The 17919-nt window shown below is 40.6% G+C and overlaps 1 protein-coding gene across 4 annotated transcripts in view; it reads right to left on the bottom strand.

Moving 5' to 3' along the window:
- raskol (Ras GTPase-activating protein raskol) overlaps nt 1–17919 on the bottom strand; it is a 256389-nt gene that overhangs the window by 168808 nt on the left and 69662 nt on the right. For 3 of the 4 annotated variants that reach the window (XM_026816984.1, XM_018031593.2, XM_026816985.1), the window contains exons 1-2: nt 14237–14783; nt 4927–5312 (exon numbers count right to left, since the gene is read on the bottom strand). The exons of the other annotated variant lie outside the window; for it this stretch is intronic. In XM_026816984.1, the coding sequence (XP_026672785.1) occupies nt 4927–5161 (235 nt within the window). In that variant the 5' untranslated portion in view covers nt 5162–5312; nt 14237–14783. Of the gene's footprint in view, nt 1–4926; nt 5313–14236; nt 14784–17919 lie in introns of those variants that run through there. 4 annotated transcript variants of the gene reach the window in all.

Raw genomic sequence — 17919 nt, 5'->3', positions numbered from 1 at the left:
GTAATTCACCGGTTTTTTAAATTATATTCAATTGAATTATATGGATCTGCATAATAATTTAAACTTCTTTAATCTAATTAAAAATATTATACGTATTTCACCTGAATTACTAAAAGCTTTTTACGAACACAAATTCGAATTAAACTTATTGAAACCTAAAGCGAAACCTATGAACGATTCACGAGGAAAGCTACTAAAATTGAAGAATTTAGGTCACCATTTATTTCGGGTGCGCTGCTCGATTTGTAGATAATGAAATATCGAATAGCTGCCACGACGAAACGGTAACCGAGCGTAACAAGATCCCAGGATTCGAAAATACGATCTGCGAGCGATGAGATTAAATAAGTCACACAGTCCCGTGATAACGTCGTTTCGCCAGTGCCAGTGAAATGGATCGATTTACGTGTCACTCCAAATGTTTCGTGATATATCGACAGCATGGCTAAAAATCCCGAAAGTCGTACGATGTTCTAACGATATCTTATGTTCAGTATAATTATCAAGCCTTTAGTGTTCATAAATTATCAATGTAGATGCTAAAAGAATTTTTAATTCTATTCTATATGTTGGCCCCACATTAGGCGCCATTGTCCTTGATTCCCGAATTGCCCCTACAATATTTAGAATTTGTTCTAAATATAGACCAATTATCATATTTTATATCTTTGTACAGATATTTTTCTCGTAATGTAATATAAACCAACATACGATTACCTATTTATTACAACTTTTTCTTACACTATAAGAAGATGAAGAATTCCATATTTTGCAAACGTAGTTTAAACTATAAATCAATTGTATTATACAATCGTTCTATCTGGAATGTCTACTCCGAGTTTATAGATGAAATTATGAAATGAAAATGAAAGCACGTTTGACCGTTCACGAAGAAAGTTTAACTCCATCATTCGAACAAATGAAGTCCAATAGAGTTCAAGTTTACAACTAAACGCTGGTGTACTAATTATTCTGGCGACAATCAACAATGGACGTTTCCATTTGCGAACACAAATCGCGATCGCTCAATGACAACGTCCATAATTATCGTACTGACGTTTTTAATTACCCGCACGACTGGGTTTCAACCCTTTCGCGTTCGAGACTTACACAGTGCGCTTTTGTGTCACGCCACGATAAAGTTCATGCCACGAACTCAGTTAATGGAGTTTCTGTCCAGTACATGTATATGTATACATACTTTCCACGATTGATAAAATGTTGTATTCTGACAGCTTAAATTGTATTAATGTCCAGCCGTTCCTGTATTAACTATAATATCTAATATGTATGTGCAAGTGATTTCTCCTATTTGTCAATACGCAATCTTCCACGATCGAGGAAATATCAAGGATCGATCAATCTCTACCCGTTTCTAATTCCTCGACCACCAACGCGTGAGCTTTTCCTGGTGAACAGGTTTTACGAAGAAACGAGTACTCCGAGTGAAAATCGCCCGAAGAGAAGCGATTCGATTAACCAGGCACGGTTGCCGCTTCGCTTGGCGAACATGAAAATCAGCCTCGAGTGATCTATCGTCATTTTTCCTTCGCTTTACTTCTCGGACACCCCGAGCAACTAGACCAACATTTGTACAGCGTGTTACGGCCAAGTGCAAAGGCTTGACTCTCAGTGAAAATTGTTCACAAACCACTCGAGTGAAGACCCATGAAGCGAATGAAAACAAGTGTCAACGCGACTGTTCTTAATGGACAAAATGAGAAAACGCATTCTATATAATAAAAATAAACTACTTACTTCTCAATTTTAGCACTATTGATCCTAACAAGTGTGACATGACTATAGAGACAGTATGTTATTTCTCTGGAAGTGACAATGCGTTTTTAAAAGCAGATATTTTCCATGTGGTTTCCACTTAATTTGTTTTCTGACACGTCTTTGTTCTCTCAAACACAAAGAATTGCAAACATTCAAAAGACGTACAACGCAAGAGAAGTTATTACTGGTACACGAAGTGAGTGCATCAAAATATCAGTTTGCTTCAACATTCACGAACGAAGCAGCTCTTACCACCACGAGACCCTATGAACTTTTAAGCCAGCATGAAGTAAGACGGTTGCCTATAAGTAACTTTTCCGTTAAAAATTACTGTAATGAAGATGTAAAATCGCTAAGAATCCTAAAGAAACTTTATACGCGTAGAGGGATGAATGTACCGCGAGTGCAAGTGGGAAAGGAGGACGAACCGCGATGTAAAGAGGATGCGGCTCATTTACCTACATCGATTTATTGCAGCCGACGAGATCGTATCTCCGCGAGCAGCGTTTCTGCCGGCGTTACATCCACGCTGAATCACGTTTTAATTGGTCCCCACCGGGAATCGATCATCTGGATCCTATCTTCTTGGTTCTCCTTCCCGGTCGCGAAGAACTCGTTCGTTTTTCTTCGCGGTTGTTCCGGCATGCGGTAGCCGTGTGATACACATAACGCGCGAATTACTGTTGGCTAATGCGAGGAAATTATCTCATTGACCCGAGTTTTTACACAAAGCACATAATTTTTCGTAATTAGCGTAAAGCAATTTAACAAATCTAATTGTATATGCTATAGTCTGTATTTTATTTTCTTATATGACTTATATTTCTCGAAATTTGATAAGACGTATATCAGGAAGAAACAAATAAATTATGTATTAACAAAATGAATGTGGTTCGTTCTACAAACTTTATGATTAAGCAGCAACGATGCAAAATTATTCGAAGCACAATTTTTAAGCTCTTTTAAATACAAAGGCATATAAAATGTGATATGCATCGCATATATTGTATGCAAAATCCATCTCGTGGGGGGTACGTTTTTTGTCGTATCAGATTGAAGCAAATAAAGCTTGCATATCATTTTTAAGAAGCACCACGAGCCAAGAAGAAGTAAACTCGTATTCACAGTAAAAAGATCATATAATGTAAAAATAAAAATTGTACAAACGAATGATACCTTGTGCTTATGCTAATAAAATTTATACAATTTATTGAAACGTCCTCAAGTCTATTTATTGTCTGTGACACAGAACTAGATCCACGACAAATCTTTTCTGAAAGCTAAGTGAATCTCATCGCAACAAAATCTAAATCCTACTGAAACAATAATCTCAACCCTTCCCGGCATGTTTTAATGCGCGCATATTCTGCGTGCACTCTCGCTACGCAAATCTGAAAATATTCCGCGCAACTTTCTTCCTTATCTACGGCATCTCATCTTCCAAATACGAAGCCTCCGACAGCTGCACGCACCCATACGTGTACCATAGCGTATAACGTATTCTACGTACAGTGCGCGCTCTCCTTCAGCTTTTCATTTAACGCGGCAGATTAATTCGCACCGGTAAATTACGGCCCGAGGATACGTATTCGTCCGCGAGTATTGTACGTCGGTATTGTATGTTAATGGCAATTGGCCCGCGGCACTGGAATAATGGCGCAGGTGCCGCGTTTCGCGTATGAAAAGAAGACGAAGTCTCCTCGTCTTCGGATTTCACGCTAACCCTGACAGTGGCTCTGTATGATTGCTCACTAGGCGTTTGCTTACCATAGACTTCTTTACATTAGTGAGAGTAGGTATATGGTGTACGAGACTTCTTTCATATCAAATTGCAGTAAAAGCATTAATCATGTAATAGAATTAATATTTATGACTTCAACTGATGAATTAAAACTTGTGTAATAAAAATAATAATTGTAAAACAATTATACATTGTGTTAAACTATTGCTATTTGTTAAACCGTAAGCGATACTTGTTTTAATATCAAAAACACTATTGTCTCATGATTTTGATGTTCACGTTGTCACGGCGACTCCCAATGGAGTAACAACCTGAGTGTAAGCGTCCTGCGAGTAATCATGCGCCTCGTGACCCGTATGCTACGAACCTGAACAATGTTCGATGATGTTTTGGGTTATGGACCATTGATGGTGGGTTCGTGTTACAACGCCGGCTTCCGACGCGTGTTAACCGGGCCACGTTTACGTATCGCGTAATCGATCCTGTTGTTAGAACTACCAGCCGACTGGCGTGCATGCCTCCCGATGTTTATCTTGGAATTTCCTGAGGCACGCTCTTCGCTTAGAAGATTAATCCCACTTAGGTATTACACCCCTCAACTTTCGACGAGGAGTCAAAGAAATTTACGACGTCAAAGACTTCGGTTTCAACAAAAATTTGAATTTGTAGAATTATAAGAAAAAATATCATTGAGACATCTCGATATTAGACATAAAAAATTCGAAACATGTATTTTGATAAAATACATCGTACCTACCAAAATATAAATGTGAAAGTAAGCCTCTATAATAAAAACTAAACTATAGTCAGACATATAAAATCAATATTCTCTTTCGAAAAAAAAAAGAAAATTCTACTTATAAAACGCTCTCGACATGGTGAAACCAATTTTCCCTTAAAAGAAAATTCTTTCACGGGTCTCATCTGCATATCAAATGCTTTTGACGAGGGGAAAATCAATTTTCACACGGAGAATTCCATTCCCCCGACGCATCTAACGCGCGTGAATCAATTTTCTCTTTTTCAACACTAAAATAAAGTACTTTACTATGAATTTCCAAGATGACAAATTATTTCTTTTCTCAATATTACTGGCTCATAAAAATAATATCCTGCTATGGCATAAAATGCTGTGGCAAAGGAGCAACAAAAAATACACTATCAAACAACAAAAACAAAGTCTTTCTAATCATTCTAAATTATTAGAATAACATGGTTGGAATAGCCACATGAAAATTTATTTGGCCGGTTTGGGTGGTCAAGAGTCAGGATTCGGGATCAATCCCGGGCCCAACGCTTAACCACCAGACCGATCACGGCACCCTGTTTCGTAACTGTTCTTACATAAAATGCAGAATCTCGTCCTAAAACGATGTAAACGTTGGAAAAAAAATCTCAAAGCTTACCACAGTAATGGGCGAGGATATGAAGAGTGCCGGCGTGAATCCGGGAGTCGCACCAGGAAGTGGTGTCGACCTGGGGCTCGAACAGGGACAGATCGAGACCTTCCATGTCGCTCTCGCCGCAGGAATCGCTCAAAGGCTCGAAATTGGCGACGTTTGCCGGCTCGTCATCGTTCGCGATGTCCTCCGAGAGATTCTCACCGCCACCGCCGCGGCATCGAGTCGGTGTCAATGCCATTACGTACAAACGAGCACACTTAACGAATCTTATCTCTCTCCTTTTTATCCGTTGCGTGACAACGAATTCTTTCTACGAAATCACTCGGCGAGTTCACTGATCGATCTGATTCATCGCTGACCGGCGCGTGGTTAGCTTTCGATCTCGAATGCTGCAAACACATCGTCGACAAACAGGTCGTCGGTGAAACATGTACTACGCAGTGTACGAAAGTAAACCGAGGCATATCGAGACTCCCGTTTTCATGGCACGGTTAACCGTCCAGAAACGCTTTCGATTACAAACGCGTCCAATTAATCGTGAACAGATCCTAGGAGGATGTTAATTAAAGCACCGGTTGCGCCAATAACGCAGCGACCTGTGACATTCAACAAAATACCTTGGATCTGATATTTTCGTTCAGATTTCGTTCGTTTTATCGCTTCATTTAACGTTGTTAACGAAATATAAAATAAAGTTTGACAAAAATATTAATTGACTCCTAACGTGACTTATTCGAAGTTCTCATGAACTAATGTAGAAGTAGCGTTAGGTGGATGGCTTCTGATGTCTGATACATAGCTTTTAAAGGTAATTGCACCGGTCTTTTCAGAAATGTATGGAAAGGCACGGCAGAGTGAATCGAAGTTACGTCGTCCGTGACACGCGAGAGAAGCCGAGTATACTCGCACGAGTGCCACCAAGATTCTGAGAGAGTGGTGCTCCGCGCTCTCGTGTCTGAAACGCGAAGGCCCTCTTTAATTAAGCGGGCTTGTAATTAATTGTCTGTTCTTGGCCCACGTCCTCCCCTCCCCCTCCTACTCTTCTTGTCCAGTGTCCCATCGCGCGACACGTCAACAGAGAGTTATGACCTATCTAACGGCAGAGAGCAAGTACCCTTGTCTACTGGACGACCTAAAACGACTTCGAGCTTTTTCACTTTCTTTAGCTCGAGAATGAAATTAATAGCGGAAGATTGAAAGAAAACAAACATTTTCATCGCAGAAAATTGAAATGAAGATGTTCTAAAAATAATGGAACAGGTAGCAACGTAATGACTATAGTAGCCGGTGCGTTTTTTATGTATACACAATTTCATAATTAGGTGTTTCCCTCATCTTTAGAATCTAATAAAAGTATCACAATTTCAAAGGATATTAAAATACTCTGAGCAACCATAAATTTTAAATTAATGATAAATTAATACAAGATATATTTTTGTTGGCATAACAATTAATAGCGAGTCAAATTCTCTTGCAGTAGACTGGCTATAAATGCTGCTAAAATACCTCACTCGCGTGATTTGAAAATTATACATTTTTCAAAATTTCTCTTAAATAAAATAAAAGCGATGCAACATATTAAACAATATGTATCTAATATCTCCATTTCGTTTTCATTAACGAGGAAACCGAATTCATATTCAAATATGGAACCACGAATGAGTTGGCAAAGGGACAGTAATTGCTCGACACCCGTAAACGATATTGCAACGGCGTGCACTTACGTCGATAAATCATTTGCATACATATATTTACACCGGCTTCGCTTCTTCCTCCTCGACCGAAGATAGCGACGCCTGTGCCGGTGCGGATGCAAAAGCGAAAAAACCAGTTTCATTGAAAAAAGGATAACGGTGCGCCAGGAACTCGAATGCCGAACCAGCTTCGCGCGATGAAAATCTATTACCACATTCACCGGCTATTGAATTCGTTGGCAAAACAGTGAATTACGTCTTGCAATTAAGAGAACTTCAAATATTTTACATAAATCTCATTAATTATGTATTTGGAGTAATTTCTTTCAAAGTTTCACATCATGTGATCGACTCCAAATAGGAATGCCATCATTACTATGCGATTCGAATAGTCTACAGTCTACAGAGATGCAATAATTAATTATTCATGTATTTTGAAGCATCCAAGCTAAAAAAAAATCGTCAGAATAATAAGGACAAATAAAAATCCTCACAGTCTCCATCATAATTTAAAACCGTTAAAAAAGTGCGATAATAATCGAGCGGCATTAATACTCCTTTTGCAACCATATTTGTATTAACGTTGTCCATACACTGAATTTGTACTTTAAAAATCCTAGAAAATTATTGAACAATCTTCAAAGTTTCTAAAATATCATCCAATAACTATTACCTAATTTTTGTAAACGAACTTCAAACAGAAATATGAGAAACATGAAAAAGAGCCTGGGTCGATAGCGATCCAATAATGTACAGAGTTAAATCGAATAATTTTGCTCTAGGCGATCGGGATGCGAATCACTTAACTAAAACCGATTAGACAAGCCAGAGAGCGCGTGCAGGAGATCGAGATCGGGGCGATCACACGAAGATCACGGCACGTGAACTGGTTTCGCGAATACCGAGGAAGCGTGACGTGAGCGTGGTGGTCGCGTACACGCGAAATGCGAAAGGGAATAAAGGAAGAGAAAGCCGAAGAGGAAGAGGAAAACCAGAGGCCAAATTCGTGCAGGTCGTTCGCATCGCGGGGTACCAGGCCTCCCGAACCTGAAATCCTTTCGTGACCAAGGAATAGAACTCGACCGCCCTTCTTTCGTTTCACGGCCCTTTTCCAGCCCGACGTGGAGGCCACCGGTGAAAAAAAAAACCAACTCAATGATCTCCGCACGAAAGAAATTGGCCGCCGGCACGCAGCCCGAAATTTTCAGCAAAAACAAGATGTAATTTGCCATTTAACGTGAGAGAGGTTACCCTGATTTTTGATAGAATGCCCACTGACAAATGCAACATCATAATCTTTTTTGTATTCTTTGTTACTCAGCCTTCAATTGTGTAACAACAAACAGTAATTTTAAGACATTCTTCAATATTATCGTAATGAATGTTATTCCATGAAAATGTATTATAATCGAGTCTCAATATCATTTCAATGAAATTCCATGTTGTACTCTTTATTCTCCTCAAATACCAAAACAGCAAAACCACCGTTCAAGAGAAACCGAGAACGCACAAAAGCTCTTGAACCATCAAAAAACCACGACTAATTGCCTCATTCAGCTCGAGCATCGCGTTCACTTCCTCTTCAGAGCTGCCAGCGGCATTCATCACCGGCAAATCGGTCCAAGACGACGCCGATGGGTGCGATGATCGCACAGCAGGTGCGACGTAAAGGACCACCGACAGTGTGGCCGCGGGAAGAGTACGTCTTCAAAGACTCGTTTTGAGGATGTCCAGATGGAAAAAGGATGTAGGCCGAAAGAGAAGAACAGTTAAAAGAAAACGCGCGATTCTCAAACAAACTTAGTGTGGTAGAATCTATAGCGAGACTTAAGATAGTACTTTACAATTACTGAAGATATTCGTAACATATCTGTACTTTATCACCGATATTGATTTATTGATTTTACAAAGAAATTACTTTAGAAATTTCTAAATAAATTATACTCACATACCACACATTATGATCATTCCAATTCAGAAATTTGTACGATTTACCGACATGTTTTTTATCCTCCGAACTGAGAACATGTCCAATTCCAATTGCCTCAGTTAGGACCGAGTTTCGTTGACAAATACTTAAGAAATCCCTACGGCTATGATTCGATTTTAAAGAAATGAAACCGCAAGAATTTCAGACACATCCCGCAAGATCCTGTAGACAGAATTATGACTTTCTGGGGTCGCCGTAACGTCGTTCCGGGGTTAAGACACTGGAAGGGATCGCGAGGGGATCTGTTCCGGCTACCATGAGAATCTTACCGCAACCAGATGCGAGTCGGGAGTAAACGAGAGAGAAAGAGGAGAACCTACTTACGACAACCGCGAATCCCTCGTAAACATCGGATGACGGCCTCCTGGGAATCCGCGGCAACGAACAAGGATACCAGGTGCACTCGTCCTGATAACGAGCATAGAAGTGCCTTGCACCCCGCGCGCACCGATCGAAGATCGCATGCTGTCCGCTTTTGCGCCGCGCGGGCTGGCAGATTTACAAGCACCGGATTCAAATTCAGAAGCCCGTACGATAAGGAGTATCACGTGTATCCAGAGAATATTATTCGACGATGTAACCTATGACGACGTGTCGATTCGCGTTGATTAAGTACCTCAGCCGAGCTTTGCTCGCTAATTACGATTATCCGACTGTTTAATTTCAGTATCGGTAATTAATATCCTCGAATCGGACTCGATGTACAATCTGATTTCCCGGACTGTATAAAGTACGGGAAATGAAAAATTAATGCTTTACGACGTTGGCGGGACTTGTTCTCAGCTAAACGGACCAGAGTTTGTTAACCTCTTTTTGCATGTTGTGTAATGATTAGCCGTAGCCAGTGGTCTCCATCCTGATCTCTGCCTCGAATAATTAATTACGTACGTCTACAGTTGATAGTATCAAAGCAGTTTCGCGAAATTAGTTGTTTCCAAGATTACACGACGGTATCCTGGCCTGCGATAATTCACGTTTCGCAATACGTACGTCTCTAACTCCGTTGTCTTTGCTCGAAATCCCGATTCCTTTCCAATAGCTAAACTCGCATTGGAACGCTCACGAAGTGCGCAAAAAGCGTTTAACAACTTTCCAAGACAATTAAACGAGAAAGGGATAATTGCCCTCTTAAATTACCAGGGAATCAATAAAATCGCTGGGGAGGGAGACGAGAAGCAAAACCTCGGAACAGGAGATCGTGCAAGTGGCTCGATCCTATCGTCGGCCGTGGAAGAAACGCGGAAGGAGATCGATCGACGCGTTACCTAATTGCTCGCCGTCGATTGCCGAGCGCATAATACCCACTTAAATTCGTCGGAACGCGTAACGATCGCGCGAAACGCGGCCGTGGAACTCGGTTATGCAGGCCATGCCCCGAGGAGAAGGTAAACGACGTTACTACTTACGCGAAGGGGAGAGGAAGAAAGAAGGGGAAAGCAACGTAGACGAAGAAGAAGAACGGGAAGAGACCAGAAACGAGATCGAATCAGCTGACAGAGAAGCCGGTTGCGACCGGCTTCATCCGATAGAATGCTTCCTTAAATCAACGATACTGCTGAGATTTGTCAAACGCGAGCTGGACGAAATCGGGCAATTTGTTCGCTAAAGGCGACTACCGGTCGCTTCGTGCCTGGAAATCTTGCGAAATCGGCGTCGTTCGACGCGAATTAACCCGCTTTTTCTTGTCATCGTTTCGAGCGGCGAGTAATGCGTAGAATATCGGATCTTATTTCAAACGCGCCTTCCTTTAACCACCGAGCTTCATTTCGATCTGATGGCTATCGCAATAATCCAATCCACGTAAGGATAACGTAACTACAATCATCTGCTCGATTAGAGACAACGCATGTTTAATCTAAATCCTCGATCAAATTAACTCGTTCCGTTGAGCAACGGACATTTTAGTCGGCCAAACGAAAGTTACTTCAAGATTTCTTAACTCGTTTTTGCATCGGACAACGTAATTGTTAAACGACTATTTTACATATAGTGCAATGCCATTAACGTATATCGCGCAGTCGGCTTAAGGAACTATACCAGTGTAACACTTCCAAAAAATCAAATTTTTTGCATTTTTCGAAAGTTTATACCTCATATTAAAATTTCAAGGCCGGATTTTAAATAGTTTGAGAATAGCAGCCTTCTAATAGTATTAATATAGACATTAGTATTAATATAACATTCAAGGGAATACTTTTTTTCAAAAACATTCCCAAAAATCACCTAAATTTTGAACGGTCACACTAGTACTGCCCCTTAATGACACACTGGAGCAAAGGACAAAATCAACAGAGGGCTAATCTAACGAGGAACATCGGTTCCCGAATAACTTAGCACTCCGACGCGTTGCGGGATTGAAACTAAACAGAGACGGGAACACAAAGTTCATCAGAATCAACCGCGAACTAGCCTGACAACCGTGTAATCTGTCCTCAGGTGTTCGAAGGGTCGCGTTCGGACCCGTTGAAACAGAAACTTATCTACCTCCGTACGAATTCCAGCCGTCGCGGTTTACTCGCCCCCGGGTTTGACTCTCTCTCCGTCTATGGTTAAAGGGACTTTGGCCACGGAAATTCAGTAACTCGGTAGATCAAACGCCACAAACGGAGCACAAGATTATACGGTAACGAATGAAAAGTCGAATGCCAAAGGTGTCCCCTCTAGCGAGGGTGCAGGAAACCGGTTCATTTCGTCGAGTCTTTCGAGAGTTTCCGCGACGCGTATCAAGAAGAAACCATCTCATAAATTATTGATGACTTTTCAAAGATTTTTCACCGAGAAGTAAACGGCGCCCACCACGAACTTCCTTTCCGTTTCTCTATGCTAGGGTCGAGAGGAGGATAGGTACGTATTTCGCGGAAGAATGTCGAAATCGTAACTCCACCGCCGGAGAAGATAAAGTAGAAGGCTCACTAACGACCGATGCAATAACGGCTGAATAAAACCTTAACAATCATAACACGCGGACCCGTTGGTTTCTTGTAACATCGATCTTGGCGGCCTGGCCACAGCGCCCGGAGCTTCGAGGGAGCTTATTACGATCTGTCTTACCTTGAAAACCTATTACGCGCAACTCAACTTTTTTCGCGGTCGTAAACTTTCGTTTCCTAACGCGACGTTCCGCGGAAAGTCCGCGCCGAGTCTTCCAGTGAATGCAAGGGAAAGTACCTTTTTTTCTCTCTATGACCAGCGTGCCGTGCGTTCAACCGGCTGAGAATCGATATCATGAATTAGAAATTGAACGTATTATTACGTCGTAGTCTTCCAAGATTCGTTAGGTATCGTTACGTTATTTCAAGCTACGGTTCGATAAGTATCGTTGCAGCTATGTTCTATTACAAATTGTATTTGAGATTACAAAATCGCTACCATAATTTGGTTTGGTTGAGGATAAAATAAAACCGCTCGATTTTCGTATTTATAAGCGAAAATCAAAGTGACGGGAAAATAGTACTTCGTCGTGATGAGTTAGAAATAAAACGTTGGATGAAACGAGTAAACGGATGAAATTAAATATATAAAAATTGAAGAGCTACGTATGCAAAAACGAAATGCGATCAATCAGAAAGGGCACTGATTTAAATTGTGCTCTCCATGATATGTATTGCCTCGTACTCGATTATCAATGAAAAGGAAATCGAATTCGACATTTATTAAATTTTCATTTTCCAATTATCTATCACGAATGCATTTTCACGTCAAATAATTTTATACATCCAACTGTCTGCTTAATGAAACGATGTAATAAGTAAAAAAAAATATCCAATTAATATAATTTATGCAGTGATTCAATCTCGATTTTAATTAAATATATTCTGCCTTAATTACCTTTTCCCCACTAAATTAGACGAATTAACTATCTTTTCATTGAATCTCCCTATTCAATTTGAATCTGTGAAATAGCCAATAAATGTAATTCGAACGTATAGTCTCTACCATTTCGTAAAAATATTCATTGAACCGAGATAACGAAATCAGCGTATAAATTAAGAAATCCATTTAACACTAATGAAAATCTCAGAACTCGTAGAGCACTTTGGAACGGAGAATCATTTAAATTCAAAAACGGTTGACAGACACACGGATGAAGTAAAGTATTTGTGTAAAGAATCCCGATGGGGTGCGTAGTTAATCCGACAGCGCAGCGGCCGGCTGTGTTTAATTATGCAGAATCTCACGAAATCCATTTGCTTCGCGAATAGGGACATCTCGACTATCGTGTTTGCTTCATATACATATATGTACATGGATTTGTAAACCTTAGGACAGTTTTGAAATCGATTCGGTTAGAATGTAAATACATTTGAACGTCAAATTAATTAATCGGTTTGATAAGAGTATTACATTTCTTAGTTTATTCTGTTTTGAATGTACGAGACATTTGCTAAAATACTGCGAGTTTAATTTGATTTGAAAATATTATTTTCAGTGTAGTATCTTACGCGGTTGTTGCATTGACAAAGTGTCTCGATATCTATTCACGAGCGGAAAGTATGTACATTCGCCACTACGCTAATTGTAAATCATATTAATCTTCTTTATATTAGCGGCGACGATATTTGCATTCAGACGGTTATAATGAAAAGTTGATGGAGCCGACCATTGGCTATGCCATGAATGTAAACGCGTCGTGCTATAGTCATTCTGTTTACAAGTCGAGTGCACACGGTCTTCCTACTTCTCGGGAAGGTCGTTGTCACGTACATATATTAGAAAAACACAATCTTGTAGGAGGTTAAAAATTGAAAAGAAGTCTCAGGGAAAGAGTACGCGTAATATTTGAACATTAATCCGAAAATAATTCGTAATCCTGATTCAAGATTTCTTATTTGCATAATATTAGAAATAAATTAACATCGAACTCTAGATATTTGTCCAAAATAATTTGTTTCTGCAGTTACGAACTACAATTAACAATTACAAAAATATAACAGTTGCAGGTCTAGTCTTAAGAGATTTTTGAAAGAAGGAATTAAGTAAAAAATACTCGAAGAATCGTAATCAGGTTAATCGGATCGTTGCTCCACGAGGAATCGAATTCATTTGCAATTCGATGTTCCATTTAATTTCGCATGCAACTGGTACACTGAATCGCACGACTGTAACAAATTTGAACGCTTTCATATTTTCCTATTTGTCGAAACATCGTGAATTCGTTTGGCAGACATGTTTACTTCATCGGTGCTCTCTAAGTTTAACCGTTTCGAGAACAGTATACCCCGGAATCCAGGGAAACGGTCGCTATCGACCGATAGGGGAGAATGAACCTCTGGATTCATCGAATTGCAAATGCGGACGATAATTGTAGTTCATGACGTAATGATACGCGTTTACCACCTAATCTTTTAACCTAACACGCACGCGATGCTGGTCAAACAATTTCGTTCTATGATACTTTGCGATCGTTTTCGCATTATTGGGGTTATGGAAATAGTACCTCAGTTTCATTTTCGATGACTGCCATTTACTAAAGACAAGGAATCTTTGTACTTCAGGGTGAAGAACCGTAACGTAAATAAGAGTAATAACCGTTGGGACGAGTTCCGTGTTTGCCTGGTAACGTTTCGATATGCCTCGGAGAATCGCGTGATCGATGAATCGATCAGAAATGCAATCAGTTGACAGTTACCTGTAGCGAAGCGTTGCACAGCACCAATGCGGCAGTGGCTCCGATATTTCGAACGAGCAAGTTCCTCAAGAGATCGCTTTTTTCTTCAACGATGTTGCCCGATCAAGATAGCAGACGATCGAAAGAGTTCGACCTTAAGGACTGTCGACCCCAAATCAACATACCGGACGCCGGACGATGCGCCTTTCGTTAGTTCGACCGACCAAAATCTCGCGATTTACCACGAAAAGAACGTTATTTACTTCCTTGCTCCAAGCCCGATTTGCAACGGATTCACGCGGAGAAGGTTGTTCGGTCACGAAACACCAATGAAAGCACTGTCACAGCACCGTGAAAAGTGGAGGACACGAGGGCACACGCGAGGAAGCACGAGCGCGAAAAATCGGAGCACTGCACCACGTTCGCAATTCTTCCGCACTATTACTGAAGCTATTGAAACGAACGAGTATTCCGGTTCGATTAGGTCGGCGAACATATTTTGAATCGTTGCATTTTCCCGCTGGTTGCGGCAAAAGGGAACAGACACAGCACGTATACACGCGATGGTTGCCTGCCAAGAACTGACTACGCGGGACAATGCTGGCTGGCCGAGGCCGAGCGAGCGGCTACGGAAACGACCGAGCGGCCCGGCGAGTATTACGTGCGACGACCGATTGACGGCCACGGGGGCTATTGATATTTCCATGCCTTTTGTCAGGCCGAAATGTGCGAATTAAATTCTTTTCCTGCCAAACTGATACATGCCTCCCTATATACTCGGATTTTTCACGGGGGCAATCTGACTCGCAGCGTGCTATAAACGTGTCGTTTCTGCTAATTCTTTCGTTCTAACGCGAAAAGGTAATTAAATCCTGGAAAACTTCGAGCAGAGGGGTTGCATCGATGCAACGATGATTTTAAAAGTTCATTTAACTTTGCTGTTGCCTTTTCCCAGAAGTTATAAGGTTTGGTCAAGATAAAGTCTAAATATATTTCCTTACGATAAAATATTGCGAGGCTAAGGCTGCATTTATAATTAGCATGTTTATAACTATCATACGATCTACCCTTGGTTTATACCCTTTTTTGTTTCTTATTTGATCTTTCGCAGAATCGTTCATGTAACGGTCAATTCACTATGATCGCAGTTTGAAAATGTACCTTATCCGTCCTCGTGCACGCGATCACAGGAAACGCATTTAAATTTCATTCGTGGCTCATGACGGTATTTAAACTGATTACTGTTACGTAATAACAATTTAATCGTGTGTACATTCCATCAGACAATCGAAACATGTGAATTTCAAAAGCAAAAGTGAAGTATGTGTATAATGTATAGAAAGTATGAGAAACAGTTGAAGCCAATTACACTTAATTGAGACAATATCGAACCAATTACATTTATTACTCAATTGTCAACATTAAGTTTGACGATGACACGTTTTAATGAAATTTGCGAATCAAGAACGGTGTACTTGAATATTGTAGTACACGGATTCAGTGCTTTATTCATCATTAAACCGTGGTTACTATCTCGCGGCTGGCTCTCCTCTTTTCTCTCTGCCATAGCAAACGTCATCGTGACAAATGGCACGAGGTGTACCCGGGGTTAATGACAAACTTTCCTCACTGTATCTAGTGGAAGAAAGAGAGAGGTGCAGTAAATTTTATTTGTTTCAAAGCGCCTCCCTTCTGCGCGAAATTGCCACTATATTGCCAACCATTAGATCAAAACGAACAAAGAGAAAAATTGCCGGCCATTAGATCAGGCGAACAAAGAAAACTCGATAAGGAAATGGTGAATGAAATATATGTATAAATGCAATTTCTAATTTTCAAACAAACCGGACTAGTTCTCTTCCTAACAAGACTTGAAATTAAGTGGTTTTGCTAAATGAGTTGAGCAAGTTGAACGTCTGAACTGGCTTATGGAATGAAACAGTTTGACAGTCTACTTCTCATCGGAAGATTAAAACGAATCACTTAACAACTTCGAACAATTCGATCTCAGCGTAGCTAAATCTAACAAGTTTGAACATAGACAATGAATATTTCTTTGGAATACGCTTTGATATTAGAAATTAATTATGCGTATCCTGATTGCCAATACATTTTTTACAACCAACCAAGAATAAATACAAATATCATACACCAAAGACCTGTATTATAGATTGCTTGAACCGTGTTAAGAGACCGTGTTCGTTCAATCGCATACACAATCGAAGATTCCATTCTATCCGCGGTTCGCCGACTACGTAGGTGCCATCGAATAAAGACGTACACAAGGTATCGGCCACTCCTAAGTTATACAGTTAGCAGCAGCATGGCAGTCAATGCCGGTAAACCGGTCGTGAAAATAAAGCATTTGAAATTAGCCAGACGAGCGTGTTCTTCTTCTTGCCGCGTGCACGCGTGCGAAACGAGAAACGGAACGAACGGGAGTGAGGAACGGGGTGGAATCCCGGGGCACCGGAGGAAGTTCGAGGGGACTTTGAAGTCAAAAATAGCCAAAAATCCGCGCGCGGGCTCCTCTCTCGCCTGTTTCATCATCGTCAACGAAAACGGCCTCTTTCCTCACGGTCGCCTCGCGGCTAGAAAAGTAACGGTGTCTCGACGATCGTTGAACTTGCTACGATGTGACGGGACCGGGGCCATTAAAGAGAGGCTAAACGGAGTATATGCGGGGATTCATTGTCAGCGCGAGAACGATCGTTCGACTTGGCTGGCTCTCTACGAACGCTCGACAGCCGCCGCACAGCTCGCGGGTCTTTTCCCCCCTGTACAATCTCGCCGCCACGTCGGGAAACGTAACGACGCGATAAGATACGCGAATTTATTGAAGTGTAAAGCTCGGGAATTATCAACCACCGAGTGGCCGCGATCCTTGGTTTAAGTTGCGTTTAGAATAAACGAACACATGTTCGTTCTTTTCTTGTTTTCGCAAAATTTAAGAGCAGATAAAAGATACTTTCGTTCTTGAAATGTTTTAATGCATGACAAACAATAGGCATTACTCTTTTCTTATCTCGAGTAGGACAATCTCCGATCGCTCTTGATCAAGAAATACAGTCTTGAAATGATAAATAAGCATTAACCAACATTTGAATTTCGTCACAGTCGAGAAAATGTAAATTTTATGAGTGGATTTCTTAATTATTTAGACTTAAAAATAGAACATGTCGATGCTCCGAGCTATTCGTTTAATTTGAATGCACCTTAAAATGACGAGGATTGCTCTTCAACCATCGGACCAGTCTATCGCGGTGTATAACTGGCAGAAGGGGTATGTGAACCAATCCAACAATAAACGAAGATCGACTCGATGATATTCTAGACTGCAGGGTTATGTAATATGTAGAGTATTCGCGATCAGGGTTAAACCGCTGATACGAGCCTGTTCTGAGTTAGTTCGGAGTTTAATCGGGTTGATCGATAGCCCGAGGGTTAGAGCAATTCGATTTTTAAAACAAATAGAAAACTTAGTAGAAGATATTCTACATTGCATTGTCTGATACGTTATCGATAACTAAGGAGTAGGTGTGTTAAGGATGTATTGACTATACAGTCAATCCCAAAAGTTTATGTACCTTAGAAAAACGCATTTCCTATAATTAAAAAGAAATCAGACGTCGGAAGAATAATGCTAATAATAAATAGCTACGTGCTAAAACGTATAGAAGGAAATATCCAATTAAGTATTGACG

This window comes from Ceratina calcarata, unplaced genomic scaffold (assembly GCF_001652005.2).
Source record: "Ceratina calcarata isolate Rehan_Ccalc_2016 unplaced genomic scaffold, ASM165200v1 scaffold554.2, whole genome shotgun sequence".
NCBI classification, from domain to species: domain Eukaryota; kingdom Metazoa; phylum Arthropoda; class Insecta; order Hymenoptera; family Apidae; genus Ceratina; species Ceratina calcarata.
This window is presented reverse-complemented; position numbering and strand designations above follow the sequence as displayed.